The sequence below is a fragment of the Eriocheir sinensis genome, chromosome 14 (genome assembly GCF_024679095.1).
Source record: "Eriocheir sinensis breed Jianghai 21 chromosome 14, ASM2467909v1, whole genome shotgun sequence".
Classification (NCBI taxonomy): Eukaryota; Metazoa; Arthropoda; class Malacostraca; order Decapoda; family Varunidae; genus Eriocheir; species Eriocheir sinensis.
The window spans coordinates 14815154-14831376 of record NC_066522.1 but is presented as its reverse complement, the minus strand read 5'-3'; the positions used below and the strand labels follow the sequence as shown (position 1 = coordinate 14831376).

Here is a 16223-nt window from a genome sequence, read left to right as displayed (position 1 = left end):
AGGAAGCAGCTCAAGGGCAAAAGTGAGCAAAAGCAAAAAAGTGCGTTCAAGTCGTAGGCAGGAGGAAATCCAGATGAAGGAAGGCTGTTCCAGAGTTTATCAGCAGAAGGGATGAAGGAATTAAGATGGTGGTTAATTCTTGCCTATTAAGGGATTTTGACAGCATAAGGATGATATCGAGCTACCTAGAGCAGAAAGTCCTGTACAGTTGGGCTGCTGGAGGGATGGAGAAATGCAGTTACCATATTCAGAGAAGAGCAGTCACCATGAAAATATCAACAGATGATAGATAGGTAACATTATAAATCTCGATCTGACGCTTTGTATCGCTTCGTAGTTCATTACACCTTGATTTTTCTTCCTTTGTATACTTTAATTTTATATGTCCTGCAGCACGGCTAACACCAATCGTAAATCGTAAAACCGCAAGTAACACTCAATCAATCATCTCTACAACTGAATCAAAAGATAATCTAAAAGTCCTTAGTTTCAATGCGCGTAGAGAAACAAGTTTGAAGAATTGAGATGTCTTGTTTCAACATAAATTTTTGAGAACCAACGCGTTGCGAGCTTGTTGAATAACTATTTTTCCTCGGTATTTAGTACCAGTCGTCTTACCGCCACTACCACCACCAACAGCGACGACAATAGCATTAACGTAAATCTCGTTCATGGATTACCTAACTTTGTAATAACTACCGATGAAGTCCTCAATGCTCTCCAATCCCTTAAAACAAATAAAAGCCAGGACCAGACAATATATATATATATATATATATATATATATATATATATATATATATATATATATGTATATATATATATATATATATATATATATATATATATATATATATATATATATATATATATATATATATATATATATATATATATATATATATATATAGGCTATCCTATACTACTTAAAGAAACAAAGAGTGAAATACACTCCTCTCTCATAACCGTATTTAATATGTCCTTGCGACAAGGCATCGTCCCTTCAGATTAGAAAATAGCTAACGTACGTAGCTAACACCGATTATTAAGATAGGAGACAAAAACAATACCGGGTATTTACAGGACCATTAGTCTAACTTCAGTAGTAGGTATAAACTAGTCGAGAGCATGATCAGACAAAACTGTGAGTTACCTGGAAAGCCACTCAAATTGAGGATTCCATAACAAGAGATCCTGCCTATGAAGCCTACTAACATTTTCTTTTATAAAGACCACTTCTCAGTTTATGACGTAACCAAATCACTGGACGTATAGTAGCTATATATCTTGATTTCCAGAGGGTGTTTGATAGTTTTTTTTTTTTTTTTTTTTTTTGTATTTCGTTGGGGATATACCCCAATGGAGGAAGGCGGTGCATAAAGTTTTGCACCATGAATTACTTTATTAATTAAAGCAACTAGGCATTGACACAAAGATTGGTAACTCGATCATCACTGTCGAAGACAGTCAAAGCCTCCAAGATGATATGCATAAAATTTCACCTTGGTTTGATAGGTGCACCATGGAAGATGCCCTTTTTGCCAGGTTCCTCAAGTTGGAACAAGAAATAAGAGGTTCGATTACGAAATGTGTGGCGTTAAGCTCAAAAGAGTTCAATGCGTCGAGGACCTGCAGGCTGGTTGGGTGTCAAAATCGTGTTAAACCTCAAATTCTCATAGCAATGCATTGACACAGCAAATAAAGTGAACAGAATGGTGTGCTTCATAAAGAGAAATTTGTTATTCAAAATAAATATTGTTGTGCTGGAACATTCTCCCGGAATCTTCCAGAGGCCCATAGACCCCGGGGGAAGCTTCCAGCACAAGAAGCTTTCCCCGGGGTCTATGGGCCTCTGGAAGACTTCGGGAGGAGCGAGCAGGGGGGCGGGGAGCAAGGCCCCGGGGGAAGCTTCCAGCACAACAATATGTAATACTCCCGCTTTACAGTAGTTTAGTCAAACCCCACTTGGAATATGCGGTTTGTTTTGGATTCCTACCATGCAGATCGAGGACGTTGGTAATTTAGGTGTTCAACGTCGGGCAACAAAAATGATCTATACCTTGCGCAACAAACCTTCGCCTCCGAGGAAAATTAATCGAATGTTTTAGAATACTTGGCTTTACGAATGTGGACAAATCAAAATTGTTTATAATCGATGACACTGCGAACGACAAATAATGGCACAAAAATTAACTGTAAACAAAAAAATTTAGACTGCCCCACATTTTCTTCAGTAACAATGTAGTGCGAGAATGCAATAATTAAGCTCCCATTCAGTGGTCCAGTGCAACACGGCTGACTCCTTTAAAAGCTCGACCGACACTTCCTTCAGCTTAATATTTTCTAAAGTAGAAATGCAAAGTTTTGGAGCCACCTGATCAATATAAATTAATGTAGGTCTGAATTTCTATGTAAATCTATGTAAATCAAGATCACAAACGAATGATCGACTTGACAACAAAAAACATCTCACACACACACCGAAAGACTCAAAATTTTTATGACATAAACTATGCATCGAATAAATTAACCTGAACTGAAGACTTTTAATTCAAACTGGGGCCTTATAATTTACTGTAGGGAAGAAGGTGAGCCAGGAAGTCGAGGGTCGGGCGCAGGACAACATTACCGGCGGTGTTTTGGTGGAGCCGCGGCGCCTGCACAGCCTCCTGACGCCATGGTGAGCCCGGGGCCTGCTGACTCCTTCAATATTCCCGGGAGCAAGGGGAAGAGGGGTTTCTGATGTAGGGGGAGTGTTCTCCAAGCCATCTCCGTGCATGCTGTGGGGGTAACAAGGTGTACATTTGAACTTCGTCTCCCTGGTGACCTGGCGTGACAACTCAAACTTCGTGGGCCGAAGGTTGATTCCCTCGTTCACATTTACAGTTACGCTTGAACTGGCATTGTTTGGCGGGACAGCTAAAACTTTGTGGCCCTAAGACTAATTTCCTCCCTGAGTCGTAGTGTGCAGGTGGTGGTGGGCGGTGCGGGTGGGTGGAATGGCTGTGGCAAAGATGTGTTCCGTGTAGAGGGAGAAGCACAGGGTGGCGTAGAGTGGAGGAGGTACCGAGGTGCCGTGCTGTTACTGTATTAATGTTTGCTATGGAACATCGTTCCAGTGGCACGCCTTTTTTTTGGACAATTTACAGTTTCACCCTAATATCTGCAAAATGTCATTTTACCCATTTGAGCATGAAGTGTCCTTAAACTCAGATGAACCCCAATGTTACACCTTACCTGGACTTCTTACCTGGATGACCTTTCCCTATGAACCGTTTACCGTTTACCATTGATGAGGTTTCAGGCCCTGCTCCACCGCTGATGTAGCGCTCTATGAGGGCCGTCAACAATTACAATGTTAGCCACAATAATAATCTTCGATGCACTTATTCTCAAACATCGTAGTGAGTGAGTGAGTGTCTTTTTCACAAATAATATCAAATATCCATTGATTCAGTTTTCATGTCTGATATTTTCGTTATAGTATCACAATTGAACATCCAACACTCAATCAAACTAGCTCTCAATAACCTCCCGCGAACAGAAAAAACATCAAGAGCAGAAAGCCTGTCTGCATAGGATAAGTTCTCTAGGCCATCTATGTTTTTGGTCCACCTTTGCTGGACTGACTTTTGTAGCGTAATGTTACCAATATAGCCAGTGTTCCACACAATTGAGCTGAATTCAAGTAGAGGACGAACATGAGTAGTGTACAGTGCCATCATAAAATCATGAGAACGGCATAATGTTGATTTCAATAGATTGGAAGCCACACCACCCGCTTTGGAAGCCACAGAATGAATATGGTCATGAAATTTCAGTTTAGTATCAATCATTACCCCTAAATCTCTGCTCAGAGTGGTAAATGGGATAGGAATATCACTAATGAAGTACTGGTCGTAAAGGCCAGCAGGAGGGAGATCTCTGCCAAATCTTAGAGCCACACATTTGTCTGGGTGAAGGTCAAGATCTCATGATTTTGCCATTCCATTCAGTACATCAATATCTTGCTGGAAAGTACCATAGCTATACAGTTGATTGTAGAGGAAATATTATTACTCAACCTTCATATAAATTTTTAAGTCGTCAGCAAAGATCTTATATTGACAGCTAAGTGATGAGGCCAGATGGTTAATGTAAATAAGAAAAAGAAATGTCTCTTTACCCTTATGATCCCTGGTATCCATCTGTACTAGAGTAAAAGAACATGATTTTACTCGAATGATACCCCATTTTGTTAATAAGTTTCAAGTTAAAAGATTAGATGGGTAAAGAGGGGTAAGGTCCCCCTGTTAGGAGGTGATATTAGGCTTTGTTAGATTTTTAAAGTTTAACTACTTTCGATAAATACTTGCGATGTGCTTCATAATCTGCTGTTTTCACTAGGGAGATTGAGGCGGTGGCTCACCTCAGCAGCGGTCAAGCCCAGCCCTCCTTGTGTCCTTTAGAAACCTTGAATACTTATTCTTTATTCATTTCTGCATGTTGAGAAAGAAACTTATCTCTGGTTAGTTTGGATGTCTTTTTTTTTATTAATGTTACATTCTTGCAGAAATCACTAGTTTTGGGGAGGGTGAAAGAAATTCAGGAAATTAATGATTTCCACAGGGAAGTGTTACCAGATAAATTATAAACATCATAACTTACCAGTAATAAACAGTTTCATTTGTCAAGGTGGGACAGGTGAACTTGTAGATGCATTTACCTCCATGAGTCAGTCATCTTTGTGGGACTTTGGGAAAATCTAAAACAATTGTGTCAACTTGTCACGTGTCTTGTTGGTCAAGTTGTTTTGTAATGTCATGAAATGTGGTATTGATTTGCAATCCATATGAGCCTTTTGATCAATAGCTGTGTTGTGAGCCAATGGGGATGTTTCTTCAAAAGCATTTCTTTAATATAATTGGGATTCATACTATTAAGCTAGCTCAAGGCAATGATAAGGATTTATTTATTCTTTTCAGTTCAGAAATCAGTACGATAACGATGTCACTGTGTGGTCGCCTCAAGGCCGCCTCCACCAGGTGAGTGAACTCAACCATACGTATGTCATTATGTTTTGTGGTGGTGGCAAGTTTGTCAAATCTGAATCTTTGTACATGACACCATTATTAGTAGTGAAGGACAGTTCTTTTCCTAACCTTTTCAGGTCCTGTGTCTCTCCCAGCTTGTCATGACAAATATAATTAATTTGTTATCTCTTTCTCAGTCTACTTTAGGTCTTATTTTGCATCCCAGTATTGTCATTCATTCTCTCAATCAAATTATTTATTGCCATTTGTTTACTCAGCATGCCATGAGAGTATTATATTTAGATCAACTTTATTTCCTCCTTTCTTTTTTATTGTCTGCTTGCTACACCAGGTTATTTTTTACATTTATTTCATTGAATGACTGAGGTTTTATATGTTTATTATCAAAGTTTCGAGATCATGATATTATATGGTTGTACCTTTTATTGTAAGAATTATTTTACAGTATTAATTGTAGCAAGCAAATAAAAAGGAAATATTCGCAAACATTACATATATAAGTACCAGACTGCAGAATACTTGCTGAAAACAATCAACTTTTTTATCAAAAAGATCCCGTGTAAAAGGCACAAACAGGGAAGCAATGGCTGAGTGTTAAGCATGCGGGTGCGGTGTCCAGGAGGACACGGGTTTGCCTCCCACCCACTGCCACAAGCTGCTATTTTTCAGTCACCACTGAGTCGCCTAAGACTACCCACATGCTGTCCTGAAGACTACCTATCAACCCAGACTCTAGATTCTCTCTCTAAAGAGAGGATCAAAGATGAGCTCTGGGGGGTAGGATGAATCAAGCAAGATGGCGCCATTATAAACACTTGCCTGTGCCATAACAGGCTGGGGGCAACCGTCTGGCCCCACCAAGACAGCCTACTGGCACCATAGGGTGAAATATTAAAAAAATAAGCTTGTAAAGATCCTGAAACTTAACAACTGTCATCCAGCAAAAGCATGAAATATAGTGTTTTAGATTGCTAATGCCAGTCTTACACAGGTGGAGTATGCCATGGAGGCGGTGAAGCAGGGCTCAGCCACAGTAGGCTTGAAGAGCTCCACGCATGCTGTGCTGGTGGCACTCAAGAGAGCCTCATCAGAACTGGCAGCTCACCAGAAAAAGATCAGGCCCCTTGATGAGCACATTGCTGTTTCCATCTCAGGTATCTTATACTTTCAAATTAATTATTGATTCTCAAATGTAAGTTATGCTTGTTGATTCCCCTCCTTTCTGCTCCTTCTCTTTAATAGCTGTCATGTCATTACATAACTTGATTCAAAGTTTTTGAAAAGGTTTGAATGAATGAGTGAATGCATGCAAAAGAAGTTGCAACAGCATTTTATTTCCACCTTACAGGACTGACTGCAGATGCCCGTGTGCTCATTCGGTTCATGAGGACCGAGTGTCGTCATGAACATTTTGCCCATGACCAGTCCCTCTCCCTTAACAAGCTAATGGAGCGAGTTGGTATGAAGATGCAGGTAGCTACTCAGCGGTACGACAAGAGACCGTATGGTGTTGGCCTCTTGATAGCTGGATATGATGTAAGTTGGCTAGATGTATTAATATTAGTAGAGTTGATTCACATATTTTCTATTAGAGATTGAAGCTAAAAACAAAATATTTTATCATAGCATTGAACTTCACAAATAAACTCAGAGGTTGTATGTAATAATAAATCAAATACATGCTTAAGAAAAACTTTATTAAAGATGAATCCCCATCCCTCATTAGAATTTGACAAACCAGGTATCTGCCTCTCCTCAAACCCTCACTCATTACTGTGATTCAGATTCAGAAGTCTACTTTACTCACAGTAATCAGTTCAGTTGAAGAGAGCAATGGACAATATAACATCCAGTAGTGTGTGCCTATCAGAAGATGTGACCTCTTGCTTGGAACACTGTAAAATTATATTGTTTTTAAAGTGGATGTTATTCCAGTGTGCCTTTCAGATTTTCATATAAAACCTGGAAGAGTACTGGTATATTAATTAACCTGTATTTTCTACAATATTTGGTGGCAAATTGACATTTTTTGTCATTTCATCTCAACTTGATAACATACATTCACTGATATGATACAGCATAAATTCCATTAATTTATTTATCAGCTACTACTATGACAACTGCTATTATAAAAGTAGTTAATATTTCTCATAATACCAATGTATTCATATCATACTCAAAATAAGATTTTATTTTCAGGAGGATGGGCCCCACATCTACCAGACCTGCCCGTCAGCAAACTATTATGACTGCCGTGCCATGGCAATTGGTGCACGGTCACAGAGTGCTCGCACTTATCTGGAGCGCCACCTCGATGAGTTCCCAAGTGCCACACGGGAGGAGCTAATAAGACATGCCCTACGTGCCTTGAGGGACACTCTGCCAAATGACATGGAGCTCACCAACAAGGTATTGTAACACCAATTTACCACAAGCTTTCCGGGATCATTGGCCTCCTCCACTTGGTATCGTCTCCTGAGGTGTGGATTCGGAGTTGGAGTTGCCAACTTTTAGCCAGAGTCGGAGTTGGTTAAAATGTCTGCGACTCCAACTCCTTTACACGATCAATTCTCGTATAAAGTCCTTGGCTGCACTGCTGTAACAGTGTTGCCACTCTTTAGGAAATTTCCACAAATTTGTGGGAGAGGCAAGGTATTGTGTGAGCTCCTGCGGGAAGACTTTTCAAAAAATTAATTTAATACATATGGATTTTTTTGTGGAAATTTGGATTAATCTGTAAATTACTGAGAAGAATTACTTGACAATGTCATGGAAGATGAACCCAACAACATATGCCATATCAAGCAAATATGATTCTTTTAGCCCTTTCATTGCTAATTGCTCGCAGCAAGACTATCCCCCCAGGCACACTCGGGCAGTCCAGCGGGGGGAGGGGGGTCTCTTTTAACCTCTGTATCTCAAAAACTATTCATCACAGCTAAAAACAAAAAAACACCATTAGAAAGAGGAGGCCAAGATCTATAAGATTCAGTTGTGTAAGCCTCCTGCGAACATACAGGCATGTTCAGGGGGTGTTGCCTGTGAGTGCGACTGGCGCTCGCAGCGAGCTTTTAGCACCACCAGCAAGTGACGCTAGTGCTCACTCTTTTAACCTCTGTATCTCAAAAACTATTCATCACAGCTAAAAAACAAAAAAACACCATTGGAAAAAGGAGGCCAAGATCTATAAAATTCAGTTATGTAAGCCTCTCCTGCGAATGTACAAGCACGTTCAGGGGGTATTGCCTGTAAAGACGTACATTTGTGCGTGCACGACGGTCAGCCATATTGAGGCAACTACTGAGTAGATCTCTTGATGGGGTGCTGGCAGGGTAGTTTTGCCAATGGCAAAATTTACAACTATTTGGTCAAAAAATCAGTCAGGTGATAGGTGAAGCTATGCATAAGTGCTGCTATATTTGGCAACAACATCCACAAGTTACTCATCCATAGATTTTCCGTGCTAGGCTGATATGAGTGCGACTGGCGCTCTCAGCAAGCATTTAGCACCACCGGCAAGTTACAATAGTCCTCGCTGCGAGCATTTAGTGATGAAAGGGTTAAGATACTTGCATGTGTTTCCACTTGTCTGTCCACTTGTCTGAGCACTGATTCTGTGCTAGGCTGCTCAGAGTTCAGCATAGGGTTGCCAGGCCTCTCCTATTAAAGACAACCTGTCATTTTTGAGATCTGGATGTCCTATCATTGCTAAACAAAAAAAAGTCAGGCTGAATTTGTAATTGTAGTGTAGTGTGAACTGACCGGGTGTAGCTATTGTAGTGCAGAGTGGCATGGTGTGGATGAGTGTCAGATTGGTTGATGTGGCTGGATAGTGTGTGGTGTGGTGTAGCTAGGTGTGATGTGTTATAAGATGTGGCTGGGTGTGGTGTAATGTGTAATGTGACTGGATGTGATGTGTGGTGTGTGGGTGAATGTGGTTGGGTATGGTGTAAGGTATGGAGTAACTGGGTGTGATATGTGTTGTGTGACTGGATATGATGTATTGTGTGGTGTGATGGGGTGTGATGTGTGATGTGGTGTGGTTGGGTTTGGTGTGATTGAGTGTTGTGTGGTGTAGTGTGGCTGGGTGTGATGTGTGATATGGTGTGGCTGGGTATAATGTGTGCTCTAGTGTAAGGTGTGGTGTAGTGTACCTGGGTGTGGTGTGAGATGTAGTGTGGCTGGATGTGATGTGTGGTGTGGTGTAGCTGGATGTCATGTGGTGTGGTTGTGTGTAATGTGTGGGTTGGTGTGGCTGTGTGATTTGGGGTTGCTGGATATGATGTGGTGTGGTTGGATATGATGTGTGGTATGGTGTGGTTAAGCATGATGTGTTATTTTGTGGGATCCATGTAGTGTGGCTTTGTGTTGTTGGGTGTGATGTGTGGCATGGTGTGATGTGGTGTATGGTGTTGTTGGGTGTGGTGTTTGACATGGTGTGACTTGTTGTAATATGTATGGTGTGGCTGGGGTTGATGTAGTGTGTAGGTGGGTGTGATGTGTGGTGTAGTGTGATACAGCTGGGTGTCATGTGGTGTGATATGGCTGGATTTGATTTGCCTACCACAGTACTGCAAAAGAGGGGAAGGGGGGAGAGGGTGGAGTCAGAGTCGGAGTTTTTTACATCTGACTCCACACTCCAGATTGTCTCTTATTGCTTATTGTGAGAAGGGTTAACTTTTGAATAGCATTCCATATGACCCAGATTTGGCATTCAGGGACTATGCAGGATCTAGATTGTCTTACTGAGTAGTCACCTTTGGTCAGAAATCATTCCAGCAATACCATGATTCTGCAATAATATAACAAAAAATGTCTTTTCACCTCTTCATGTCCCTCTTTAGTTTCAGGTATTGACAAGATGTTCCAAGGACCAAATTGGCTGTTACTTCAAATTTGATTTCCTGTTGTTTGTCTAGCAATAGCATATAGTGTGCATATTTCATATTTTGACCTTCAGCACTGGCAGGCTTTTGTGGTGGGGCTTGTTGGTAGGCCCTAGCACGTTAGTGGCATAGGCAAGTGTTTTATATAGTGGCGCCATTCTCCCTTGGTTCATGCTCCCCCCGAAAGCTTCTCTTGATCCTTTTTAGAGAGTTTCGCTTGAATCCGTGTTGATGGGTGGCCATCAGGATTGCATGTGGGCAACTTTTGGCTACCCTCTCAGCCTATAGCAGCAGGTGGAACGTGAATCTGGGTCCTGCACACTGATCCCACATTCTGACCACGCAGCCACTGCCTTCCCTTGGCCCTTTTACTGTAAAAAGATAAATGCAGTTATGAATGTGTATGTATAGTTAAAAGTTTCATTGTATATATGTACGTGATGAAAATTTCAAGTTAATCTTTTTTGCCCTCAGAACTGCAGCATAGCAGTTGTAGGTGACGGAGATAAGCTGAGCATTTATGACGATGATGATGTCAGTCCATACCTGGAGGGTCTGGACCAGGAGGAAAGGCGGGGTGGGACTGGGGGAACCCGAGACGCCCCGGCCTCCACAGGGGAAGAGGGCTCGTCTTCTGCTCCTGCGCCTCCACCAGCAGCTGGAGATCAGGTCAGTGGTCTGTGTAGTAGTCATGTGATATGCTAATGTTTATCAATATAATCTACAATAATATTTTAGAATGATAAGCCTTTAAGAGAAAAGTTTAAAGTGCATATTCTGAATGCAAATATCACCGAAGGCCAAAACTTGATAAAGGAACACAAAACCTAATTAATATTTAGTCAAGTGAAAAAGAAGGGAAGGGTTATCAAGTTAAACAAAAATCTAATTAATATTTTGTCAAGTGAAAAATAAAGGAAGGGTTAGTAAATTAAAAGGGATTGTAAGTACATTTAGATTATTAGTTTATGAGGAAGAAACCATTTTCGTCTGAGCAAGATAGAGTAAGGGAAAATGTGGATGATATAAAGAGCAAATAACTAGAACAGGAAGCAAGGGCTATGTCTTAGTTAGACTTTGACATCACAGCAAGCCCCTTGGAGGCACTGAGACATCAAACAGGGACACAGATGATGCAAAACTTCTGAATACAATTTGAAAGTACATTCTTATAGATTTATAATTAAATACCATTTGACATGTTGAATCATTTGTTCTTATTGGTTTCGTATTATGGATCCACAGCCAGCACAGCAGGTAAAGTAGAAATTTACATTCACATTTATAAAGGTTATCAGAATGCATTATAGAAATGTAGAGTAAACTTTGAGAAATGAAAGGCACCTCAAAGTAGTCTTCTGTCCCCAAGCAAAAGTAGTAGAATAATTCAATGGTTCACATTTACTAGCAATACAAAAGGAAAACAAAGTAGCCTAAAATTTCTGAGAAGCTGCCTTGCAGTTACTGAAGAGATGCATTGAGCTCCACCTTTTTCATAACATACTGTAGTTTTTTTCTTTTTTTCTTAAAATCTTTAATTTTCTTGTAACCATGTAGGGGTGATAAGTGTGCTAGTGCGATGGTATTTGAGAATGTTATGCATGTGAACACATTTATCATCCACTTATGGTAAATATGCTCAGTATATCAGTACTCAGATAAACTTAGGAACCTTTTGCATATCAACTGTGTACAGAAAGCTTATTCATCTAAAAAAAAATCACTGGATGACTTAAGAAAGATCTTCAAGATTTAGTCATTTGTTTGCTTAATGTTTCAGTATTTATCTGCACTAACAGTAACTTTTCTCTTTGCAGGGTGATTCAATGGACACTGATTAAGGAAGAAACCAAAATATGTTATGATTTCACACGTCATCTCTTGGAATTTAGGGATGAATGGCTGTCCTTAACATTAATGCTACTTCGCAAAAGAAAGTTTCTTAAAGCAAAGTATTGTCTGCTTGTACTGTTTGGTCAAATAAAGATATAGAAAAGACAGATGCTTAAATTACCCTGACAATCAACTGAAGGATTCTACTCTATCCCAAAAGTGGAAGGTGCAAGTGGCCAGTAATGGTAAGGCTCAAGAATAGTATAAATGATTGAAAGGGTGTGAATAGTGAAATGTGTGTGTGTGTATATTTACCTATTTGTAGTCTAGCAGGCCCAAGCTAAGCTCTAATAGTCCCGTCTCCATATCTACATTTATCCAGCCTTTCCTTCATTTGTTGGACACTGTTCACCTCCACCACCTCTTCCCGCAAGCTGTTCCATGTGTTAACACTTCTATGTGGAAAACTATACTTTTTTAGGTCACTCAAACAGGTTCCTTTATTAAATTTCTTCCTATGTCCTCTCAGCCCCTGCATTCTCACAGTTAAGAAGAGATCATCTCTATCCACTTCATCAAACTTATTTTCCAACTTATACAGTGTGATCAGATCTCTCTCCCTTCTTTGTTCCAGTGTCGTCAAGTCCATCTCCTTCAGTCTGTCTTCATGTGTCATATTCTTGAGAATATCTTTTAAAAACTATGTATAGAACTTTAAATTAGTTTGCCTCATACTAATGCAGAATATAATGGTCATAGAAAGTATACAAGAGAATGTGTATTTGGTTAATGATTGGGTCTAATCAGTGATATACCACATTGATTCAAGTGCTGCAAAGGAGTAATCAGATACAAGATATGCCTGTGGACAAGATAATGCAGAGAAGCCAGAAATTAGGAGGTCAGTAGAGAGAAAAGCGTAAATTCTTGTATGTGTTACAACCACAAATGTTGAATGAAATATTCCACCACAGGATCTCTAATCACAGCTGGCCACCATATATGTATTACCAGTCTTCACTCTGCACCTTGGGCCCAACTTTTTCCTGTTACTACCCTCAACTTTTTTTAATGATTCACAGCAAACATCATAAACTCCCCGAACACAACCCCTATTACCTCCATGATATATTTATTTCCTTACTATTGGACATGTAATCTTTCACTTGCCACCTCCTTTCTTCCTTCCCCTACACACCAGTAACTTTTATTTTCTCTTTTGTCATACCTTTCCTTAAATAGTGTGATAATCAGAATCCTGAAACAGTTGTCAATTTTGCATCTCAAACTTTTATCATTTTTTCATCAACTTATTACTAATCACTCATGAAGCTCACCTGTCTCTGCTTTCTCTTGTCTCCAAAATTCATGCATAATAATGCAAGCAATTCTCAACCCTACCTTTCCTTCCCTGACCCTCAGGATATACATTTACTGCTGTCATTCTCTCCCACCACCCTTTTACTGGAGGTCACTACATGACTGTTGGCAAGGGTGGCACAATGCTTTCTCAAGTGGAGGAAAGCCTTCAGCTTATCTGGTAAAAATATAAAGATAAATCATAAAACAAAATAATTGTCAAGCATCGTAAAAAAAATAAAAAAAAATAAATTCATTATTTATTATCATTAATTTTTTACATAAACTCCCTTCTGGTGACCTATTTCCCTCCCTGACAAGATCATTACTTTTCCCCTTTCCTAAGCAAAGCTGTTTCAATGGTAGCTTTGCTTGCTGCAACAAATACACCCGCAATCAACTTGAGTGCTAGCGTCGTTCCTCCCACTGGTTACAATACATAAGCTTATTCACACATATATCCTTCAAGCAGTCATCTCACACCCTCTCTCAGTTTCCTTTACAACAGGCTGTCCAAGATTCTCCCCATCAGTTGATAACATTTCCTACATTCAAAGAACATAACAGGAATTTTTTATATGTGACTTCCGTTTTAGGGGATTATCATGCTTGAGGGAGTGGTCCATCATGCCGTGCTAAGGAATGGAAAGGTAAGTGAATGGTACAATTACTATGATAATAAATGTATATCAACCTTCTTATCTATTTACCTGTCAGTCAGTCGATCAGTCAGTCAGCCATTTGATTATTCTATCTATACCTCTTTGCCAATCTATCCATTTACACCTATATCTAGCAGTCTCTACTTATCCATCTACTTATATCTATCTACCAATCAGTCAATGAGCAATATAATATTTTATCAACCTACTACCTACTTATTGATTAATCCATCTAACTGTATCTTTTCTATGTCTTTTTTTTTCCCTTCCTTTCTAAACCTCAGCTGAGTCTTCTTGGCACCATTCTTCACACATTTTCGGGGAGCAGTGATGAAGGCCTTTGAGTTTGCCTCTACAACCAAGCTGGGCATTTACCAAGCTGAGGAGGAGCTGTCAACCCCTCCTCACCACCACCCCACCACCACCATCATCATCCACAGGCCACCAGAATCCAACCTCACCACAATCTCCAAGCCACCAAAACCTAACCATCTCCACCATCACCACCACCACCACCACATTGACGTTTTAGAGACCAATAATTGTCAAAGATAGAGAGACTGTTATCACACGTTCGAGGTCTAATCACTGACGTCTGCATTAATCTGATAAAACGCCACTTGGCTCTCCATGCTTTTGGTAGCGGCATGCATGGGTCTGTCGTGGTTATAGGCCTATGTACTGTGAAAACAAGGGATTAGAGAAAAACATAATAACGTTGTATCAAACTCCATCAATATTGTTAGTGTGCGCTTTAAACGAATATATATATTTTTGTTTGGGTAAGTATGTGTGTTTATTTTTTACTTTCTTTCCATAACTGACACTTATTTTTATCATCCTAAGTATTTCTTGTCAGGTGGAAAATATCGAATTCTTATTATTAAATCCCGAGTTCAAAGAGTTGGAAATGGAAGATGCATTACCCTAAAATACCAAAAAGTTTCCCCAATAATTGTCCAATTACCCAACTTTAAGGCGTGATTTACCCAAAACTGGAAGCCCTGGAATTATTGCGCCATGCGGCTCAGCTGGTGCTGCCTGCCCACAACGGACAAGAACAAAACTGTATGAATTTTTTAGTGGACTTAAGTTAGCGGAGGAGGAACTACACTTAGCAGAAGCTAATTGATCTGCTAACTGTTTCCAAAGTTAGCGAAAACGCTAATCAGCTAAAGAAAAAGTTAGCTTCGCTAATTATCGGTTAGCGAATTAGCGGAACCGTGCCCACGTACCACTGTCAAAACATGATGGTACACACACATAGTACACGCATCACTACGCAAAGAAAATTCATAAATCATTGACTACAATGGAAATTCTGAAACAGTACACGCACAAAAGTGAAAAGGCAGGAATGATAAGTAAATAAAATAAAATGGATGAAATAGTAAATTAATAAATAAATCAGAGACCTTGTCTCAAAACTAAGAGAATATTATTATATACGAACATTTTGAAAGCTACTGATGAGGCAATGCCCGGCGGTGGGGAAGGGGGGGGGGGGGGGCAGCGGCGGCAGGTGTCCCGGGATTGACGTTCATTAGAGATGTCAGTGGCGGGGCAAATAAGCGGCTCGTTACAGCCCTTCATCCTCCCGGTGAGCGACCTGTCACGCCTTACGCCGGAGCACACACACACACACACACACACACACACACACACACACACACACACACACACACACACACACACACACACACACACACACACACACACACACACAGATGCTCAAGAGACATAAAGAAATATAGCTTCCCACAAAGAAATATAGAGGTTTGGAACAGACTAAGTGAAAAAATAGTATCGGCGAAGAGTGTGCAGAGCTTCAAGGAAAAGTTGGATAATTATAGATACGGAGACGGAACCACACGAGCGTAAGCCCAGGCCCTGTAAAATTACAACTAGGTAAATACACACACATACACACACACACACACACACATACACACACACACACACACACACACACACACCCTATATTGTTTTCAATCAATTTTCTTTGTCGGCTTTGGGCAACCATTCCACTGTATGTTGTTTTGAACACTAACATTGCTTTAGATACTCAAAGGTGTATTCGTACTGTTTCCGTATCGATATTATGCCCAAAATCATTATTCAATCTGAATTTTACATGCATATGTTGATATTAAACAACAACAACAACAACAACAAACACCTGCATCGCCTTTAACAAGCGGTGTAAAAAGTTTCTGTCTTATAATCAGTAAAAAAATGTGGGTCGATTTTTACATGAGATGGACCTTACCGTGAGTATATACAAGAATAGCTTCACTGGCAGGTGTTTTCAACATCAAAATCACCAATACTTCAGGAATTTCTCCAATAAATATCGTGCTATCTTCATGATGTATCTGTAATGTATACACCACCTCTAAGATACAAATTCCCTTTTAATTGATTTGATAAGCTGTCAATTTCCTCAATGC

At 40.0% G+C, this 16223-nt stretch overlaps 1 protein-coding gene across 1 annotated transcript; it reads left to right on the top strand.

Annotated features, from left to right (window-relative positions):
• Window positions 1-2573: 2573 nt before the first annotated feature.
• On the top strand, window positions 2574-11917 carry LOC126998553 (proteasome subunit alpha type-1-like). The gene is made up of 7 exons (XM_050860340.1): window positions 2574-2680; window positions 4965-5024; window positions 6025-6187; window positions 6382-6569; window positions 7233-7442; window positions 10394-10588; window positions 11737-11917. Exons 1-7 carry the CDS (start codon window positions 2678-2680, stop codon window positions 11758-11760), a joined length of 843 nt encoding a protein of 280 aa, XP_050716297.1. The 5' UTR covers window positions 2574-2677; the 3' UTR covers window positions 11761-11917.
• The last annotated feature ends 4306 nt before the right edge of the window (window positions 11918-16223 follow it).

Coding starts and splice junctions, on each gene's coding strand:
- LOC126998553 (XM_050860340.1), top strand. Junction 5,025..6,024: donor CTCAAGGCCGCCTCCACCAG/GTGAGTGAACTC, acceptor AGTCTTACACAG/GTGGAGTATGCCATGGAGGC. Junction 7,443..10,393: donor ACATGGAGCTCACCAACAAG/GTATTGTAACAC, acceptor TTTTGCCCTCAG/AACTGCAGCATAGCAGTTGT.